Source organism: Erpetoichthys calabaricus, chromosome 3, assembly GCF_900747795.2.
Source record: "Erpetoichthys calabaricus chromosome 3, fErpCal1.3, whole genome shotgun sequence".
NCBI classification, from domain to species: Eukaryota; Metazoa; Chordata; class Cladistia; order Polypteriformes; family Polypteridae; genus Erpetoichthys; species Erpetoichthys calabaricus.
This window is the reverse complement of record NC_041396.2, coordinates 224480133-224503394: the sequence shown is the minus strand read 5'-3', so window position 1 is coordinate 224503394 and position 23262 is coordinate 224480133. Positions and strand designations below refer to the sequence as shown.

Sequence of the window (23262 nt, the reverse complement as noted above, 5' to 3'; positions counted from 1 at the left end):
GTTTATCATGCATGCTGATCAGTGATCAGGAATACTGAATGAATCAGAATATTCCAGCTTCACATGTAACTGATGCTTTGTGCTGGAGCTGAAGTTAAAAATTGACTTGTGTATCCATTGTATGCTACACTCAAAAAGTATACTAACAAGTATTCCATTTTTCTTATTATTTTACTCCACGTTTTCACTTACAGTAAGACATTTTCATGTATGTGAAATCTACGTACTAAGGCTGACTTTCTCCGGAGACTGAATTCTCTTATAATCTTATAATCACCATGCCCTGCAGGTGAACAACAGTAATTGCCCTGGGCATTTATTAGTCATTTCCCACAGGAGATCCCATGCTTAATTAGTAGTGTGTGCATCCGATGGTGTGTATGTTTGTGTATGTGTGTGTGTTTTAGGGGCAGTTTAGCTATAAAAAGTGTTAAACATCTGTTATTTGTACTCAAAATTCCCATTATTCCTGCTAATTATCTGTTTGAATTCAAAAGAATACAGTTTCTCCTAAAGTTGTGTTTTGCAGTGACCGTCAACAAAAGCCTAGTCACTAGAAATTACAAGAGTTGATCTACAGCAGAAATGTTTTACCCGTGTTCCTGTACTCACTGCATTCTGTTCATGATTAAGCATGTTTAGAAAATGGTATCGTATTGTATATTCAAGAGTAAGGAGCTCCAATGAACTATTACCACATGAGTTGAAAAAAAAAGATTTGTTTACAGAAAAGTATTCTGTTTATTATATAGTGTTTCTAATACATTTGTTTATCCCTTAGCTTTGTAACTGAGGAAAATTTAGGAAATTTCTAGGGCGAAACCCGGAATGTATGTATGAATGTGTGTGTAAGTATGTTGTGTGTTTATACTGTATATAGATACACACTAACGTATTTCACTAAATTAAACATTAAGAAATAAAAAAGTACAGGGTTCAAATACAGTAAGAACCCTGAATGAGGGAAATGTATTTTCAAATATTTGAGACAAAATTGTATAACCTGAAAGCTCAGCCCAGTGGAAAATAAACAGAAGGGCCCTGTAGCAATGTAGGCAATCTGTCTCTGCCAAACGTCTAACAGCTGCAACATGAACAAAATTAACAGCGGATGAATTAGTACCAGACACTAAGCAGTTTGCTGCAGAGATAACCATTCAACTATGTACTATAATGACTTTTTTCTCCTTATAGTTTTTATCACTTCATTTAACCTTTATGGCATACAAATTGCATATTCATTAATTATACTAACTGCAGGTGAAGCTTTTAAGCAGCCATACAGCAATGTCTGATATTCTTAAATCACACTTTTTATGCATTCTTTTATACTAAGAGAATGTTTACAGTCTAAAAGATGAAGGTAGTTGGCATTGTATATTAGATTTTGTCCTTTAACAGTAGTAAAAAAGGTAATTTCTGAATTTCTTGTAAGAAGAAATTAACTCACTTACGATTTTTAAAGGGTAATATGTTCACTTTGTTCATCAATCAAGACTAGAATGAAAAAGTGCAATACAATTTTCATGTTTTGATTCATTAGTAATAAACCACCAAAGTTTGGTGGGCCCAGAGCTTATAACTAGTGTGGGGCTAGTGGCTATGGAAAAGTAGTAGGAAATAGAATTCTGTAATGAGAGAACTTCAGGTGATATTGCCTTCTTTTTTGAGTCATTTTGTGTAGAGGTATTCTAAATATGGAATGTATTGGTTTCCTGAAGATCACCAAAGAGTTAGTTTATTGGTAGGGAACACTTTATATTTGATGCTGGATTGTGTTGTGGAGGTTGTGGCAATTGTTGTGCTGGCAAGGAACTGATGCCTGATATTGTCTTTTTCTGTGGTTTACAGAGATCCCACACATCATTTTATTATGTTATTTTTATTTACTTTCACTAAATTTGAAAATAAAATGTGGGTAGAGTGTATATTTGTGGCACTGACATATGTAGAACACTGTACAGTAATCCCTCGCTATATCGCGATTCGCCTTTCGCGGCTTCACTCCATCGCGGATTTTACATGTAAGCATATTTAAATATATATCGCGGATTTTTTGCTGGTTCGCGGATTTCTGTGGACAATGGGTCTTTTAATTTCTGGTACATGCTTCCTCAGTTGGTTTGCCCAGTTGATTTCATACAAGGGACGCTATTGGCAGATGGCTGAGAAGCTACCCAACTTACTTTTCTTTCTCTCTATCTTGCGCTGACTATCTGTGATCCTGACGCAGGGGGGCTGTTCGCACACCTCGACGATACGGACGCTCGTCTAAAAATGCTGAAAGATTATCTTCACGTTGCTACCTTCTGTGTGCAGCTTTTAAGTATGCTGCACGGTGCTTCGCATACTTAAAAGCTCAAAGGGCACGTATTGATTTTTTTTATCTGTCTCTCTCTCTCTCTTTCTGCTCCTGACGGAGGGGGTGTGAGCTGCCGCCTTCAACAGCTTTGTGCCGCGGTGCTTCGCATACTTACAAGCCAAACAGCCCTATTGATTTGTTTGCTCCTTTGAAGAGGAAGATATGTTTGCATTCTTTTAATTGTGAAACAGAACTGTCATCTCTGTCTTGTCATGGAGCACAGTTTAAACTTTTGAAAAAGAGACAAATGTTTGTCTGCAGTGTTTGAATAACGTTCCTGTCTCTCTACAACCTCCTGTGTTTCTGCGCAAATCTGTGACCCAAGCATGACAATATAAAAAAAACCATATAAACATATGGTTTCTACTTCGCGGATTTTCTTATTTCGCGGGTGGCTCTGGAACGCAACCCCCGCGATGGAGGAGGGATTACTGTACTGTTGTACAGTAAGATTTTCACCGACAGATTGGAGGTATTGGTGCAGCTAGAAGTCTATAACACATACATTTATTTAGATTATGTTGGTTTTAAAGATTTTTGAATCATTATTTGTTATGCTTTGTAGGTTTAATAGTATATCGGTATACTCTGAAGGACTGAAATAAGAATTTAATATAAAATACATAATATCATGAGATAATTTTTGTTTAATTTTCCACCACCCCCATCACCACATGCATGTCTTCTCTCACCACATCCAAAAAACTTCTCTTAGCCCTTCCTCTTTTCCTCTTACCTGGTAGCTCCATCCTTAGCATCATTTTCCTATTATATATATAGCATCTCTCCTCTGTCCTGTTCCTACTGACCTTCATTACTTTCCACTCTAGAGAACATCTCTACCTCTCCAGGCTCTCCTCATCCTGCTTCCTGCTTTCACTACAGATCACATTGTCAGAAGGCAAACATCATAGTCCACAGGGATGTAATCTCACCTTCACCTTGAATGCATCTGTCACTCACTCACCATTGTCACACTTCCCTCATATATATCCTGTACCACTCTTACATACTTCTGTGCCACTCCCAACTTCCTCATTCAGTACCACAACTCCTCTCTAGGCACCCTGTCATATGCTTTCTCCAGGTCCACAAAGACGCCATGCAACTTCTTCTGGCCTTCTCAATACGTCTCCTTCAATACCCTCAGAGCAAACATTGCATCTGTGGTGCTCTTTCCTGACATGAAACCATACTGCTGCTCGCTAATCATCACCTACCTTTTTAACTAGTTTCCACTGCTCTTTCCCATAATTTCATGCTGTGGCTCATGAATTGTATCCCTCTATAGTTACTATAGCTCTGCACTTCCCCGTTATTCTTAAAAATGGGTACCAGTACACTTCTTCTCCACTCCTCAGGCATCCTCTCACTTTCCAAGATTGCATTAAGCAATTGACCACCAGGTCTCCTTTTCCTTCTTCCTCTGACCAGATGTTACGCCAAGCACTTTACTACTTCTGCTGTTGTTGCCCAGCTGTCTGGTAACGCTTCACCCAGTGCCTGTCTTACCCCCTCTTTGAACTCAACCTTGCAGTCTTCCTTTTTCAACTTCCACCATTTAATCCTTGGCTGCGCCCTCACTCTCCTCCTCTTCTAGATCTACAATGTCATCCTACAGACCACCATCCTATGCTGCCTAACTACACTTTCCTCTGCAACCACTTTGCAGTCTCCAATCTCCTTTAGACTGACCTTCCGGCATAGGATATAATCTACCTTTGTGCATCTTCCTCCACTCTTGTATATCACTTTATTTTCCTCTCTCTTTTTAAAATACGTAGTTACCACAGCCATGCATATCCTTTCTTATTCATCACACACCGAACTTGTGGGGCATATGCACCAATAACATTAATCATCACATCTTCAATTTCTGGCTTCATAATCATAGCTTTGTCTAACAATCTTTTCACCTCCAAAACACTCTTGACATGCTGTTTCTTCAGGATAACTCCTACCCCATTTCTCCTCCTATCAACACCATGACAGAACAATTTGAACCTAACCAATCCACCTAGCCTTACTCCCCTTCCATTTAGTCTCTTACATGGACAATATATTAACCTTCATTCTCTCCATCACATCAGATAACTCTCTCCACTTACCAGTCATACTGCCAACATTCAAAGTTTCTACCTTCACTTCCACTCTCTTTACCTTCCTCATCTGCCTCTGGATACACCTTCTCCCTCTTCTTCTCCTTCTTCAGCCAGCAGTAGCACAGTTTCTGCCAGCACCCTATTGGCAAACAGTACTGGTGGCGGCTGTTGTTAACCCGGGCTTTGACCGATCCTTATGGAAATCTGTATTGTTGTCCACATGTTGATCTGGAAACATTTTACACTGGGCGCAACCCTTCCTGACATAACCCTCCCCTTTATTTCTGAGCTTGATACTGGCACAAAGAAACACACTGATTTGTGCATCCCCTGTGGCTGGGTTAAATCTGTTTAGGGATATTACTTTTTAAAATTTGATTATCATTTCAGGTGGAACAACTTTTAAAAACATTTTATTTGAACACTCCTTCCTTTAAATTTCCTGACACATATTTTGAAAGTAAAAGCTTCACAAATTAAGTAGAAACAAGCAGCTTACTGCCTGTCCTTTGCAATGTCCCAGGCAACTGTCCTTGTATTTCTATGACCATTAACAGCAGTTCAACCTGTTTTATCATTTTACCGCCAACATTGTACAACAGGTTGCTGAGCATTGGCACTGGCCTCCATATGCTAGCACATCTGTGCATCTAAGAGGCAGTCATTTTGGCCATTATGTTGCTTCCAGCGTGTTTTTGCGGAACCGAGAACTCTTTCAGTTATCTATATTGTAAGTAATTATGTCAGCAGTAAACCTTTTAAACTCATCACTTACTTTTCAGAATGGCTATGCTGAAAGAAACGTTTTTAAGTCTAAGAAGACCTGTGGTGTTCATGTGTGATTGCTACAACATTTCAGTCTTGTTTGGAATTTTTACATTTTAAAAATGTATGATGTTTCACATATTGCCTTGCAAAGTCTGGTAAGGAATAGTAAGATATATTATACATATATCTTAAATCTGCTTCTCTGCCATCACAGTAGAGCTTTTTAATCTGTCTGGAAGAAGATGTTAACTAATAAACTGGATAGTTAACTAGATGTTGTCCTAGGGTTGCCAGATTGGAAAATTAGAAATATGGGAAACTCTAAAAAAAATCTCTCTATATTTTACTATATATATAAACTAGCCATGTGCGCCCAACTACGTTGCACGTGTTAAAGTTGTCTGTGAAGGGCTCCCTGTTTAAACGCGGCTGCCAGTCGTGAACTGGGCCCTTCGTCGCACAGCATTGTGATTTTTTATAAGGGAAACAAAATTACAAAACAAAACCCTTGGACATTGATTCGATAGGAACAGCCTACTCGGAATCACTGTCCGAATAGTAATTATGTGGTGGTGGAGGAGCATTTCTGCTTCTCTCCATTCACAATCCGTCTCGTTTTCATGACGCTGTCGTTTCCTCTCACGATCTCTTCTCAACCTTTCTCCAATCTCGCAGGTTGCTTTGTGGCAATCCAAAGAGTAAGGAAGAATCAATGCTTCTTTCTTGAACTCCAAACGCCGACTGATGGAAAATCACAGAAGTGTGCCCGACCTATATACTCTGACTGCCGACTCCAAGAAGTGGGTGAACATTCGATTTGGACGAAGTGCTGCCAACGACGGTCGATAGAAACACAAAAAACCACAGTCTCGACAACGAAGCAGGTGTCGATGCCAGATCTAAACACAAAGAGTGCTATCGACAGTGTTTGTAAACAAAAGTAACAACCAAGGTGTTGTGTATTCAGCCAGTACAAACAGCACGTGGTCTCCTTTAGTTCAATCCTCTTTAATCACCACACTCCAACCTCATCCAACGATCCTCCCCCTCACTTCCTCTCCTCCTCCATCATTACTGCCTTCTACTGAACACACCAGGAACACCACACAAGGCAGTGAATTCGCACACAAACAAAGATCAAGATCCAAATGAAGATTATATATAAAGATTTATACATGCCTCCTACACACCCAGACCAATATATGAACATAACAAAACATAAAGCAAGGATTTTAATGGGTAATGAGGAAAACAAAAGTAAAATCATTTGAAAATTATGTAATACAAGCTAAAAACATTCTGTAAAAGTGAAATCATTTGAAAATATTTATTTAATACAGACAACAGAGAAATATTATTATTATTTAATACAGGCAGTTAGAAAAAAAGTGGGCCATGGCAAGTAGTAACAACACACTTTCTTGACACTGTATGTTGCAATGCTGATACAGAACTGCACAGCACCGCGGCTGGAGGGCAAAACGGTAACAGTGTCGCTGTCCTCAGCCAACCATAGCAACTGAATAGGTTGTAAGCAGGCAGCAAGCACTAGTTTCCTCGTTACATTTGGGTTATTTTCAGCAAGAGAATCTGAGAAAGGAAAGTATAATTACTTATAAAGTTACAACTAAGTACCGTAAGAAGGTAGTAAAAGTATATTTTTATTATGAAATTTGAAAATGAACTAAATACGGGGCATTTGTGTGTCCCTGAAAGGTCAGTATGGGAGAGGGGACAAAATTATCAAATATGGAACATGTCCCGTATATAAGGGATGTTTGGCAGCCCTATGTGGTCCCCTTGCACTATACACGAAATCCTTCAGGTAGACCAGAGCATTTTTTTGATAATCCATCCATCCATCCATTATTTTATTGGGATAAAATGTGTTTTCATTCACATGCCTGAACTTGATTAACAGTTCCATTTTCCTTCTTTTTTTCCATTATATGGTTATACAGTGGTGTGAAAAACTATTTACCCCCTTCCTGATTTCTTATTCTTTTGCATGTTTGTCACACAAAATGTTTCTGATCATCAAACACATTTAACCATTAGTCAAATATAACACAAGTAAACACAAAATGCAGTTTTTAAATGATGGTTTTTATTATTTAGGGAGAAAAAAAATCCAAACCTACATGGCCCTGTGTGAAAAAGTAATTGCCCCCTTGTTAAAAAATAACCTAACTGTGGTGTATCACACCTGAGTTCAATTTCCGTAGCCACCCCCAGGCCTGATTACTGCCACACCTGTTTCAGTCAAGAAATCACTTAAATAGGAGCTGCCTGACACAGAGAAGTAGACCAAAAGCACCTCAAAAGCTAGACATCATGCCAAGATGTAAGGAAACTCAGGAACAAATGAGAACAGAAGTAATTGAGATCTATCAGTCTGGTAAAGGTTATAAAGCCATTTCTAAAGCTTTGGGACTCCAGCAAACCACAGTGAGAGCCATTATCCACAAATGGCAAAAACATGGAACAGTGGTGGACCTTCCCTGAAGTGGCCGGCCGACCAAAATTACCCCAAGAGCGCAGAGACGACTCATCCGAGAGGTCACAAAAGACCCCAGGACAACGTCTAAAGAACTGCAGGCCTCACTTGCCTCAATTAAGGTCAGTGTTCACGACTCCACCATAAGAAATAGACTGGGCAAAAACGGCCTGCATGGCAGATTTCCAAGACGCAAACCACTGTTAAGCAAAAAGAACATTAGGGCTCGTCTCAATTTTGCTAAGAAACATCTCAATGATTGCCAAGACTTTTGGGAAAATACCTTGTGGACTGATGAGACAAAAGTCCCGTTACATCTGGCGTAAAAGGAACACAGCATTTCAGAAAAAGAACATCATACCAACAGTAAAATATGGTGGTGGTAGTGTGATGGTCTGGGGTTGTTTTGCTGCTTCAGGACCTGGAAGGCTTGCTGTGATAGATGGAACCATGAATTCTACTGTCTACCAAAAAATCCTGAAGGAGAATGTCCGGCCATCTGTTCGTCAACTCAAGCTGAAGCGATCTTGGGTGCTGCAACAGGAGAATGACCCGAAACACACCAGCAAATCCACCTCTGAATGGCTGAAGAAAAACAAAATGAAGACTTTGGAGTGGCCTAGTCAAAGTCCTGACCTGAATCCAATTGAGATGCTATGGCATGACCTTAAAAAGGCGGTTCATGCTAGAAAACCCTCAAATAAAGCTGAATTACAACAATTTTGCAAAGATGAGTGGGCCAAAATTCCTCCAGAGCACTGTAAAAGACTCATTGCAAGTTATCGCAAACGCTTGATTGCAGTTATTGCTGCTAAGGGTGGCCCAACCAGTTATTGGGTTCAGGGGGCAATTACTTTTTCACACAGGGCCATGTAGGTTTGGATTTTTTTTTCTCCCTAAATAATAAAAACCACCATTTACAAACTGCATTTTGTGTTTACTTGTGTTATATTTGACTAATGGTTAAATGTGTTTGATGATCAGAAACATTTTGTGTGACAAACATGCAAAAGAATAAGAAATCAGGAAGGGGGCAAATAGTTTTTCACACCACTGTAAATGTCCGGTACCATTACTTACAAGACCAGATCATAAACATTGTAATAACATTTACTAAGTCATTTTCACTGTATAATGGTGACTAATTACCCACTAAACAACAATGATTTGACTTAAAATATTTGTTTTTAACTTTATTGTGTTTATAAGGAGTTTGAACTATTAGAAAAATATGAAAACTATTTACAACAGCTGTCTTTGATTACTTTTTTTCATGAGTGGGTCAGGGTAGTGTTGGGAGATTGGAATTGTTAATTTCTTTAAAAACTTATATGAAACTGCAGTTCTGACCTATATCTTTGTTATATATTGGTGCTTTAAGAGGCGCTTCTGAGTTGTACCTAAACCCAAATGATGCTTGTTACAAAAATAAAGGAAAAAAAAAACAAAAGTGTAAAACAAAAACAAATGTTTGCCCCACCATTGAAAATACTGTGTTGACCATATATTAGTTAAGTGAAGGCAAGGTCTGCTCCAAAATGTGGCCAGAGGTAGGCGATTCGAACGAAGGCTGGCACGTGAGTGAGGAGGGCCCCACCCGGCTCCCACTCACCTCGGCTCGCAGCCTCTGTCTCTGATTTACACAAATAAATTGCTCCTGCAAGTGAACTATGATACTTAACATGATGAGAGAAGTTGCAAAATCACCCGGAATGTTCAAGCAGGAAAAAAACAGATCTAAATCCGTTAAGTAGTTCTCTCGTGAAAAATGGATAGACAGACAGACAGACATTGGATTTTATTTATATAGAGAGATATTATTATATTTACAATGTTATTATTATTACTATGTAATAACCTGGCAGTCTTGTAGTTTAGTAACATTGCCTGCCTAGAGCTATTTTTAGTTAAGCCTCGTCTTTTCTGTCATCATCTCTAGTTTGCCCTGCCTGAATGACGGAAAAAGAAATCTAAATAGTGTATTTGCATTCCTTTCAAAGATGTTTCATTTTCCCAACATCAAAATGTAAAACCTGCAAGGCCGTAATTCCTTACCTTAAAACTTCAATCATTGTCTTGTTTTTGTCACCATTATTTAGCTCAGAATACTTACATATATGTTTTTGCATTTTAGTGGATAAAATGTTTAGACATTGGAGTTTTGTTTTTTTTAGCAAGCACTGAGTTAATGTGCGTTTATACTTTTTTTTAGTTATAATGTGGTATGCTCGGCTCCTGTAAATTTGAGAAGTATAACAAGTTACCACAGAGGTCAATCCTGATATATTAGTTTGTGGAAGACAGTTAAGCATAAATTAAAGAATAACAAACACTAAACCATTTAATCAAATAATGTTCAGAATGTGATTCAAGCAGCATCTTATGACAACACAGTCAATCAGCTATGACTTAAGCTTAGACTGGTAGGAACTGTAAAATCACAGATGTTAAACATAATGTACACAGCATTTTTTCCAGTCCAGCTACAAGTTAATGTACATAAGCGTTTTATCATCAATTTTGATTGATATAATGCTATCATTTGTCACCCTATCACCAGAAAGACTGAGAACAGCACTCATTAATACTTGTACAATAAAAAAGTGGCAAATCTGAATAATAAATAATGTATTATATGCATCATTTTTCAAAACAGTTATTGTAAAGCTGTATATTGTTTGTCTAATCTGATATAAGGTACTGTAAATTGTAAATTTTATAAGCCTGAAAGTTGATGTGCATGTATTCTTTTTTCTTGTTTTGCTTTTTTCAAGCTACAGGATCTGCTTACAGAGGTGTTTACTACTCACTAACTTTTGCATTGACCACTTAATGGATTACTGACAAAACTATTTGTATTTATTTTTTCTTTGTTATTATGGGGAGAATGTTGACAGAATGTGTAGTGCTGCTAGATCACACTATTTTTGGCTACTCTAGTTTTCCTTGCATATTCCAAAGACACTTATGCAGGGTTAAAAAGGCAAATGTGCATTAAATCAATGTGAATGAGTGTGTTTGTTTAGGAGTGTGCCCAATAGACTGGTACCCTATCTAGGATTGGTTCTTACCTTATGCCTAATGCTGCTTTAATGGGCTGATATTAAACTGTGTTAAATAGGTTTAAATGTTGATACATGAATGTTTTTGTGTGTTTAAACTTAAATGTTCACTTGTCTTCTTTCCTTTCCACTTCACATTTTGCAACTCCTTTGAGTAGGCGGTAAAAGGCAATTTTTTATTCAGTTTCATCACTAATCAAAGGTCTGTTTTATGTACAGTATTAGTTTAAAGGCATTTTTTCACATTTGCACTTACTTCATTTTCCCTACTAAAGGAGCCTGTGGAATAATTATAAAACAATTCACTTGCAAAAAATAGCTTGTCTGGATTACTAGTGCTCAGTATATAAATGCATTTTTATCTTGTGAGAATATATTGTAAGTTGGGGTCTTGTGGGGGGTTATGGAGCTTTGGTAAATCTAATTGAGGTCTGTGCAGTCACTGTAAAATTAGAGACAGAGGCTTTATATTCCACAGTGAGTCTTATAGTGAGCCATACATTGTTACTGCTCTAGTAGCTTTTAATTTTAACAGCTGTGAGTTAAGATGTGACCGATGTTCTCTCTGGGGTTGCAATAACATGTCTGTTTTTTTTGTTTTTTTGTTTTTTTTTTAAACAAGGGATTAACTTTATAGTAATACGCCTTTTGTAATATTTTTTAAAAGAAAAAAGAAATACTTAGATTTAGTACAATCTCAAAAAGTCAAGCGTTGCCAACACTGCTTACAGCAGGCTTCTTATTATTTCATAAGGAAAGACAATACAAGTCTTATTTAATAATGGGAAGATGCAAAAAAGAATTCTTCACATAGAATGTGCACATATAGTAAGGTTAAAACATACTTATGTATATTGTATCAATGTTGTTTGTTTCTAGATAAAATATTTCTAGAATTATTTAAATAAACCAAGAAGCAGGCCTACCTGTGGGTATACTTTAAATAAGTAGGATGTAAAATAAATATAATAGCAGTTGAAGGCTCGTAGTGCTAGACTAATACTGTACGTATTAAGAGATAAAAAGCATTCAGCTTTGAGCCAGCATACTGTATATACAGCATTCCAAGGATACAATGTTTCAATACTTGTACATTAAAAAAGTGGCAAATATGAATAACAAATAATGTAATTTTATGCAGAAAGTTGTTGTAAAACTGTATATTGTTTGTCTAATACAATATAATGTATATTTTATAAGCCTAATAGTTAATATAATTTTTTTAAGATGCAGGAGCTGCTTACAAAGGTGTTTGCTACTCACTAGTTTTTGGTTTGACCACTTAATGGATTGCTGACGAAACTTTTTATTTTATTTGTTTGTTTGTTTGTTATTGGGGGGGGGGGGGGGTATTGACAGAATGTGTAGTGCTGCTAGGTCACACTACTAGGTTGTGGATTAAAATATTGAATTGGCTTAGGGGTTTCCTTTGACTGTTCTGGTTTCCTTTTTATATTCCAAAGACACATATGTAGGGTTAATTAGCAAATGTACATTAACTCAATATAAATGAGTGTGGGTTTGTTTAGGAGTGTGCCCAGTAGACCTTTAAAGAAAATTAAATAAAAAGTGTGTGCTTGATTCATATTGTAGCCCTTAGTTCCTTCCTTGTGTCTTGAATTACAATATAAAATATTTTCAGATTTAGTTTTATATTCTTCATTCCATTAAAAAAATTATACTTTTATTTACCAATTTAGTTAATGATAAAAAGCAGCAGTAAAGAGAGAGCCCTACAAATATACAGTATGTGTGAAGCTTATTGCTTTACGCCATACAAAAGCAAAATTAAGTGTGCAGCAATGCTTGATGCAAGCAGGTTTTATTTTGTTTCATCAGGTTCAAGGTAAATGAATTACTCTGACAGTCCAAACAGTAGAATAGGTGAACATTAATATTGTTAAAGTTTATACTCTAAAAGATATGTTTGGCATTTTCCAAGTTGTGGTTATTTTTTTCACAATTATAATGTACATTGACATGGGAAATTGTGTACTGAACGGAAGCTTTTTTAATGTTAAAAAATACACAACCTGTTCTTCAGTCTTAAAATGAGTGCATACAGGGCTCTGTCCAAATATGAAATCTAAAGTCTTGAAAAATTATTGTGTGCATTCTCTTTGGAACAGCAAAGGGTTTGATTTCAGTGAATATGTCTTGCACATCCTGAGGATGTTTATGACAGCAAAAGGAAATTAGAAGTAATACATTTTATTACTGATTCCAGACACAGTTTTTCCTAAGAAAATTACATATTTTTGTTCACTTGTCTGTTTTTTTTCACAGTAAAAATCATAGATGGAGTATTCACGGAAATATAAAAAATAAAATATCATAAAATCACACACATACTGGAAGCTATATTGGGAGGTGAAAAAATATATCTGTATAGTATTAGTAATGAAAATGCTGTTTACTAGAATACTTATTACCTTATTGATGAGTATACCTTATATGGGATAGCATGGTAGCACTGCTGCTTCTCAGATCTAATATCTTCAGTTTAAATTTGATGTACATTTGTTGTGGAGTTTGAACATTGTCCTGGAGGTAGCACTGGGTTTCCTTCCACATCTCCAAACATATGCAGGTTAGGTGCATTGGCGATTCCAAATTACTCTGAATGGGAGTGGTGATGAGTGTGTGTGTGTGTGTGCGTAGGTGTAGGTATAAAATTACAGATAACAGTTGTTGCTCAACAAGCCCAAAGCCAAGTAGAGACTGCATCTATCTAGTACCCATAAATGCATGGGCTCGCTCATTCAGAGTGCCCAACACACAGCAGTGACTATACCATTTAGTGCAACAAAAGAATATAAAATAAATGTAGGCATAGAAAATCAAAAATGATTCTTCAATACCTTAACTTACTACTACATTCAGCTATGAAGACTACTAAAATAACACTGTTGATACATTGTTAGTTTAATATTTAGCTAGTGAAACACTTTACCATAGATAAACTAAAACTGCACCAAGGATGATGTGTGATACTGCTAGGTTTTAAAACACATATACAAGGCAGATACTCCCCCATGGGCCTGATATTGCCAAAAGCAATTTTTCCATTCATGAAACAATCTACAGGTACCCACATCCGAATAGGGTGAAACAATGGAAGTTTTGAAACTCTAAAGTACATTTCATGAGAAGGAACTAAGAGTCATAGCAGACTCATCACTGTCCACATCCATGTAGTGTACAATAACCATTAAAAAGACTAACAGGATGCTACCATATACAAGGGGAGTCAAGCTAAAGTTAGAAATGGGATTTATCAAGAAATGGAACGAATGTTAACAAAACTGATAATATCATTTCTCAATGCAGTCTCCACCCTTCTCAATGCAATTGAGCCACCTCCCTGAAGTGCCTGGGTTCCAGCAGAATAAAAGATTTTGTCTTGTTCTTGCAATCACTCGTGCACCGCTTTCTTCACGTCGTCATCTGTCTTGAATCAGTGACCACCCAGATGTTTTTTTAGCGGTTTAAAAAGGTGGAGATCACACGGTGCCAAATCTGGCAAATAAGGAGGATGTTGCAATACCTTAAACTCCAGTGAAATATTGCTTTTAACAAGTTACAGCCAAGTTTATTTTAAGGTAATAGTTGGAAGCCACTGTACTATTTCTAGTGGTGCTACATCCTTTTTTTAATATGGAGACTGTACATAATACTCCAGGTGAGGCCTCACTAGTGTGTTTTATAGCATAAAAGCATAACCTCCCTTGACTTCTACATCATGTATTGTGATGCATAATATAAAAGCCTGTTGTTTTTCTTGATCTATTATGTACATTGTCTTCCATGGAGAAAGATATTTATACTAAACTATTGTATAGTACCTTACATTTGCTTACATTAAACCTCGTGCCACAAATCTGCCAAAGCCTTTATGCTCTCCAGGTCCCTCTGCAACAATTTAGCCAATTCTGCATTATCTGCCCTTATACCTTCCACCTTGTTTGGTATAACTTGAAAACTTAACAAGCTTGTTTTTATAGTCACATCTTGTTTCTTTATATATATATATAATATATATATATATTAAAAAGAGCAGTAGCCCTAGCACTGGTTATTGATGAACAGTAATTTTTACATCAGACAATTATGAAAAAATTTCTGATACCACAACTCTTTACCTCCTTTGTTTGAGCCTATTTTGTACTCACCTACCCACTATGGCTTGCACTCCCATCTCTTTTAATTTGATCACTAACCTTTTATGCGGTACTTTATCAAAAGCCTTCTGAAAATCAAGAAAGAAATGTCATGTGCTAATCTCTCTCTGTCATATACTTTTTGTTCTTCTTAATTGAATTCCAGGTTAATAGTAAAATAAACAAAACTCACAGGCTGACTATTTGGTAATACACCTATTCTTGGCATGTATTTATTTGACCTTTTTCTTAATAATTGCCTCTATTAATTTACCTGTGATGCTTATTAGGCTTACTGTCCTATAGTTAGTTGGATCAGTTTATTGATCCATGTTATGCAACAGGATACAGTAATATTTGCTAATTTCCAGTCTTTAGGAATTTCCCCAATTTGCAAAGATTATTGAAAAACAACTTCAAAGATTTATATACAGTATCTCACAAAAGTGAGTACACCCCTCACATTTTTGTAAATATTTTATTATATCTTTTCATGGGACAACACTGAAGATATGACACTTTAATACAATGTAAAGTAGTCAGTGTACAGCTTGTATAACAGTGTAAATTTGCTGTCCCCTCAAAATAACTCAACACACAGCCATTAATGTCTAAACCGCTGGCAACAAAAGTGAGTATACCCCTAAGTGAAAAATGTCCAAATTGTACCCGATTAGCCATTTTCCCTCCCAGGTGTCATGTGACTTGTTAGTGTTATAAGGTCTCAGGTGTGAATGGGGAGCAGGTGTGTTAAATTTGGTGTTATCGCTCTCACACTCTCTCATACTGGTCACTGGAAGTTCAACATGGCACCTCATGGCAAAGAACTCTCTGAGGATCTGAAAAAAAGAATTGTTGCTCTACATAAAGATGGCCTCAGTTATAAGAAGATTGCCAACACCCTGAAACTGAGCTGCAGCACGGTGGCCAAGACCATACAGCGGTTTAACAGGACAGGTTCCACTCAGAACAGGCCTCGCCATGGTCGACCAAAGAAGTTGAGTGCATGTGCTCAGCGTCATATCCAGAGGTTGTCTTTTGAAAATAGATGTATGAGTGCTGCCAGCATTGCTGCAGAGGTGGGGGTGTGGGGGGGTTTGGGGGTTTCAGCCTGTCAGTGCTCACACCATACACTGCACACTGTATCAAATTGGTCTGCATGGCTGTCGTCCCAGAAGGAAGCCTCTTTTAAAGATGATATACAAGAAAGCCTGCAAACAGTTTGCTGAAGACAAGCAGACTAAGGACATGGATTACTGGAACCATGTCCTGTGGTCTGATGAGACCAAGATAAACATATTTGGTTCACATGGTGTCAAGCGTGTGTGGCGGCAACCAGGTGAGGAGTACAAAAACAAGTGTGTCTTTCCTACAGTCAAGGATGGTGGTGGGAGTGTCATGGTTTGGGGCTGCATGAGTGCTGCCGGCACTGGGGAGCTACAGTTCATTGAGGGAACCATGAATGCCAACATGTACTGTAACATACTGAAGCAGAGCATGATCCCCTCCCTTCGGAAACTGGGCCGCAGGGCAGTATTCTAACATGATAACGACCCAAACACACCTCCAAGACAACCAGTGCTTTGCTAAAGAAACTGAGGGTAAAGGTGCTGGACTGGCCAAGCATGTCTCCAGACCTAAACCCTATTCAGCATCTGTGGGGCATCCTCAAACGGAAGGTGGAGGAGCGCAAGGTCTCTAACATCCACCAGCTCTGTGATGTTGTCTTGGAGGAGTGGAAGAGGATTCCAGTGGTAACCTGTGAAGCTCTAGTGAACTCCATGCCCAAGAGAGTTAAGGCAGTGCTGGAAAATAATGGTGGCCACACAAAATATTGACACTTTAGGCACAATTTGGACATTTTTCACTTAGGGGTGTACTCACTTTTGTTGCCAGCGGTTTAGACATTAATGGCTGTGTGTTAAGTTATTTTGAGGAGACAGCAAATTTACACTGTTATACAAGCTGTACACTGACTACATTGTATCAAAGTGTCATATCTTCATTGTTATCCCATGAAAAGATATAACAAAATATTTACAAAAATGTGAGGGGTGTACTTACTTTTGTGAGATACTGTATGCACTCACCAACTCAGTTAAGCACTCAATGATACATTTTTCTGGTACCAGTGAATTTGCTCGATTTCATCCCAAGCAGTACTTCTCCTGTTACAGGTGAGAATATGAAATCAGTGCTGGTGACATGTAAAGGTCAGAATGGTACTGTCATTCACACTAACTAATCATACTTTCAGTGTAGAAAGTTCACAGCATTGAGGACTTTAGAGATTTGTACAATAATAAAATATTTACATCTTTTGAACAACAATTTTCATTACTTAAGTTTTCCACTATTTCAAAGATTCAGATTTCTAAATTTTCCATCCATCCATCCATTATCCAACCCGCTATATCCTAACTACAGGGTCACGGGGGTCTGCTGGAGCCAATCCCAGCCAACACAGGGCGCAAGGCAGGAAACAAACCCCGGGCAGGGCGCCAGCCCACCGTAGGGCACACACCAAGCACACACTAGGGACAATTTAGAATCGCCAATGCACCTAAACTGCATGTCTTTGGACTGTGGGAGGAAATCAGAGCACCCGGAGGAAACCCACGCAGACACAGGGAGAACATGCAAACTCCATGCAGGGAGAACCCGGGAAGCAAACCCAGGTCTCCTAACTGCGAGGCAGCAGCGCTACCGTTGTGCTACCGTGCCGCCCCTTTCTAAATTTTCCTTAGTTTGAATATGAAATGGTCTAATCCAATTTTATATTATTCAATACATACTTCTCTCTCTCAACTCAGAATGTGGGGCTCCAACAGAGACAGGGTGCGGACCAGGATTTAAACCCAAAACGCTTAATCTGTGAAGCAGCATCACTACCACTTCATCCCCCTGCAAACCATATCTAAACTAGTCTAGCATTAGTAGTAAAAAAAAAAAAAAAAAGTTCCTGTAACTTATATTGATTTTATGTAACTGTGTGAATATTTTGTTTTTAAAAATAAGAACTGTATATTATGTAATAAATACACTCTTGATTGTAGTCTTTCTGACTTTGTAAAATTTCACTCCGTGATATTTTTTAATAATTTAGTTGTTTTGTCTGATATTAACAAGTTAAATAAAATTGGATAACCTTTTCTACAGAGCACCACGCTTTAAAGGATACCAGCAACAAGACAGTCAGGAATTGCTTCATTATCTGCTGGACGCTATGCGAGTTGAAGAAACAAAGGTAAATGATGGTACAGCTGCTAAATATTTGATTGCTTTGTGTATCCAGCTTTTGCACTGGTGATTATGATTAAGCAGTAATGAAAATAATGATATTTCAATATTTGTGTATTTTAGTAAGAGAAATTAAATATTTTTCCATGTCACTAGATTCTTCTGCTTTTGTGAGTGTTGAAATATGTCATAAATATTTAAGACAAAATAAATTATTCCCTAAAATATTAAATAGTAAATTTTTCAGTTGCAGAACTAGACTGTTCCAACCTTGAATTAATGGGGTAATGAAAGTATACTGAAAGGCAGAGTAGGTTTTGAACATTAGTAGCTGTTCTTAAATGCATTTCTTACTACACACCATAAAGTATACAATGCAATGAAATATAAATTATATGAAATGATATAGTCTTGTAACAAGAATGTGGGAATTACAAAATATTTTGCCACCGATCTTCATGCAGAATACTGGGCCACCAGATTAGATAGAAAAATCCGAAAAAAATCCTTACAATTAATGTAAAATCATTCTAGAGCTGCTTAATAGTTTTCATGTGTAAAACAATGTTTAATTTTAAAATGGCCTTCAAATAAAAAAAGACTTAATAAAGTAAAAATAATAAGTTCTTATACTATATTTAACTGACAAGATACACAGATGCACTTACAAGCATTTCCATTAAAGGCTAACACTGCTAAACATGTTGCCGTTGTATCTTCATTTCAAGTATGGTGTTGGTATATTTGATGTGCCTTTGTACTCTAGCATTATGGTACATTGTTCTTGGCAAGTGCCGAGTTACTCCCACTGTGTAATACAATTAAAACCACTTTCAGCTAAAACACTTTTATTTTTTCAGCGGTCATTGCATGTCCTCAGGCAGCTCGTTTTAAAAAGAAAAAAAGGACACTGACTGAATCTCTGCTCTGTGGGACCTTAAACATTGTGACAAACTAAGAATGACAGGTCTATAGATCTGTTCAAACCTGTGAGCACTGACAGCCGTGCCAGTCACAAAGAACAAGTACCCAATCTACATTATTGTCTGCCCTGAGAACTTCACAGCTGTTAATCGAGCCATTGTTGTGAAGTATCACTAGCATGCGTTAGTGAATGGAGTGTTAGCCTTGAGCAGCACATTGGCCACCAGAATCAAAGGTGGTTGTACTTGCTAGCCTGCAAAGAGTCATACAGTTCTCAAATACAAGCTTTCTTTACTAATACAGGAAAAGTCCTGCACCTGCCAAATTATCTTTATTAACTGTTTATGTGATGAGTATAATTCTCAAATCATTTACAAAAAATGTTAAATCATTTTGCAAACTCAAAAATTCTTTTTAATACGGTTAATTTAAAAGAATACATTTCATAAAACAGTTCTGTTTCATGATACATGCTTATTATCTTCTTTAACGTTTAGCAAAAATCCTCATCACCATTAACATGAACAAACTCCAAGTTGTTTTGTCCATAATTTTAGACTAAACTGAGAATAGCACACTTTAAAAGGCACTAGGACAAATTTTTGGAAAAGTAGTTCAATTCCATATTATTAATGTTCTAAGTGGTCTGGTCTTGCCACTAATTGATTAATGTCTGGTGCCCCAGTCATCCAGTATCCATGCTTTTGACCTAAATTAACAGTCTATTGCACTGATTTTGAACAAAAGGAGGTTACATGTTTGGTCATAACCCATTTAGACTCAGGGACATTGCCAATTATTTATTGATTGCTTCTTGGTTTTATTGGCTTAAGGATATACAAGGACAAATAGAGAAAAGATCCACTTATTGTGTAAAAAAATACATTTTGTATTAAATTATTAAAGAAAGTTGCACGTGAAGAGAGTTTGCAAATTGAATCTCTATAATCCTCTGTTTTTGAAGATGATTGGGATAATTGAATTCCTGTTTTATTGTGCTAAAATGGACAGTAAGAAAAGACCATTTTATATAGTATAAATAAAAAGTATTATTATAATTTTTACTTTTAAGAATGTTAAAATACATTAATTGTTAACAGATTTTTAAATGAAATCTTCATTTATATATCAGTTTTTATGCCTTTTTTTAAATAAGGAAATGGGTTTTACTTATATTTAATAGGTGTACCACAACCTTTATCTAGGTACACTGTTTTTCCTATAGTATCCAAAGACACAAATTTCATTAATTGTTCAACAGTAAAACAGTCTAATATAAGTGGGTGTAAGTATGTGCTTCAGTGTACCCTGCTGTGACCTGGCATCCTACTTAAGGTTGTTTTCTGCCTTTCGTATAGTATTTGTTCCTGGAGAGGAGAAGCAGGATAGGAAAACAGAGGGATGAATGGGAAATAGTAGCTATTATAATCTGGGTTATTGTAAAAGTGCAAATAGATGTAATTTATTTTTACAATAATTTGTTACAGCGTATCAAAGCTGGCATCCTGAAAGCTTTTAACAATCCCACAGAAAAGACTGCAGATGATGACACTAAAAGGCAAGTGAAAGGTAAGATTTCATAGTGATATTATTGTTATTATAGTTTGTTGGTTCCACCTAATGAATTCTATAGGAGAATAAACAAATCTGTTTTCAGTGTAACAGTTTTTTTCAAATTATTGCTACCATACTATATATGGTGTTTTGATTCTGATAAAATACAAATTCTGTCTTATTAAATATAGAACACCCAGTGATGACAATGTAAATTATAACAATATTATAACCATTACCTCTCATTATAGCTAGTGCATTGCCACTTAGTCTCTTCTACAACTCTAGAGTTTAATTTTCTTGTCTCCAGGTACATTCATTTTCCTTTTTAAAAAGAAAAGGTTTTGTTCTTTTTGAAAGGAAAGGAGAACGGACCTATTTATAAATACCCCAATTAATTTCATGTTTAAAAATGAAGGAGCTATAACAAATATATTGCACAATTCCATTTTCATGTTTTCTCCTGATTCAGTGAATGAGCCCATGTAAAGACATAAAAATCTGACCCAGTTAAAACAAAATCCAAATTTTTATATTTTATCTAATTATCTTGTCCTTCAGTAATTACAAGGTGAATCCATTATTTATAACAAATAATGACACCACAAAAGAAAGTATAGAATACATTTCTGCTGTAACAAGACCACTAGGGTGCGTGCCAGCCACCCAACCTGACACAGACAGACACTAGAGGCACACTTATAAAAACACAAGTTTTTTATTCTCTTTTCTGCACTTGTGGGCAACGCCTTCCCCATTCCCACAGGCAGAACACAGTCCCAATAAGCACAATAGCACACACTACTTATAATAAATCTTCTCTTCTACTCCACTTCTCTCCGGCAAGCTTTGTCTGCCTCCTCCTGACTCTCGCTCCCGGAGTGGTGGCTGCTGGCTCCTTTTATAGCCCACCCGGAAGTGCTCCAGGTGTTTGATGACCCATTTCTGGCTGCATTTCCAGGTGTGGCGGAGGAACCACAGCAGCACCCCCTGGAGGCACTCCCAGATCCCACCTGGGGTGTAGAGAACTCCGTCTCCCATTGAGCCCTGTGGGAATCTGAGGCACCACTGCCACCCAGGGGGCTGCCGTCTAGCGTCCCGGGGGAGGTACTGTTCACTCCATGCTTGTTCCCCTGGACCATATAAAGAAGAGGAATCCCGGCCATCCGCCACACTGCTTTTAATCTTTGTGGAACTTGTATGTTAAAAACAAGAATGTAATGGGAGAATTTTGCTCACCTTTAAAAGCTGCAGCTAACTTACACTGGATTTCACCACTTACCAAAGCTTAACTTTTGGTAAAAAAAAAAAAAAAAAAGTGATAGCTAAGCAGATCTACTCACTGTGTTAAGAATGTCTCCAACAAACAAGTAGAGAGTATCTGTTATTATGTGCAAACTGGAGAAAAACTGTGCTAGCCTCACAGCAGGTTACTGTGCTGCTGTTATTCTTATTACATGTTTTGCTAGTGCCACCCCCCCCCCCCCCAAAAAAAAACATAACAGAAATATTATTTGATGCTTGCTATTTCCATTTAAAGTTTTAATGGAACAGTTGTTCTTTTAAACACCAAATAGTGAGGGTGAGATGCTACTGTGCCTAGACCCTTGGAACCAAATGAAAGAGAGTCAGGGGAGGGGTTGGAATAATACTGGAATAATAATACAACATATAAACATCTGAGATCCCAAGCCCATTATGGGGAAATGGAGGATGTACTGGTTAGGATTAGGTAGGTCAAGGGTACTGAGCTGTTTATAAAGGCTTTCTATATATATGAATATACTTTTCCCTTACAAGTGCAACTGTTCTCAGAAGTCTAAGATACGCCAGCTTATACTACTCCTGTGCCTATTAGCATCTGGTACCTGTATTGTCCAATGGCGTAGGATGTCTTTCCTGCAGCTCACCCAATCATAGATCCATAGCATAACTCCATGTGTCATGGTAAATTAGTATGCAAAGAACTCCATTTGGATGGATGCATTTGCAAGACCTTCTTTACTCTATCATTTGCCTTTGGCATATTAAATACTTGGTTGTATATTGCAAAATACCATGTCTCCCTGTGGGCAAGGGTGGCTTAACTGAGATCAAACCACAATGAGAATATGTATCTCTCAGATAAGCAGATGTTTCAGCATTCAATTAACTTCAAAGAGATGTTTGTGTTTTTCATATTTAATGGAAAATACAAACCCCATTTCCAGAAAAGTTTGGATATTTTCCAAAATGCAATAAAAACAAAAATCTGTGATATGTTAATTCATGTGAACCTTTATTTAATTGACAATAGTACAAAGAAAAGATTTTCAATAGTTTTACTGACCAACTTAATTGTGTTTTGTAAATATATACAAATTTAGAATTTGATGACTGTAAACACACTCAACAAAAGTTGGGAAAGAGAGAGAGAGGCATTTACTATTGTGTTACATAACCTTTCCTATTAATAAGACTTTTTAATTGTTTTGGAAATGATGATGCTAATTGTAGCAGTTTTGCAATTGGAAATTTTGTCCATTCATGCTTCATTCTTGCTCAACAGTCTATGGCCACTGTTGTCTGATTCTCCTCTTCATGATGAGCCATA

General features: G+C 37.1%; 1 protein-coding gene across 2 annotated transcripts in view; it reads left to right on the top strand.

Moving 5' to 3' along the window:
* usp45 (ubiquitin specific peptidase 45) overlaps nt 1–23262 on the top strand; it is a 201733-nt gene that overhangs the window by 137095 nt on the left and 41376 nt on the right. For both annotated transcript variants that reach the window (XM_051925500.1, XM_051925499.1), the window contains exons 9-10: nt 18111–18198; nt 20603–20684. In XM_051925500.1, the coding sequence (XP_051781460.1) occupies nt 18111–18198; nt 20603–20684 (170 nt within the window). The remainder of the gene's footprint in view (nt 1–18110; nt 18199–20602; nt 20685–23262) is intronic.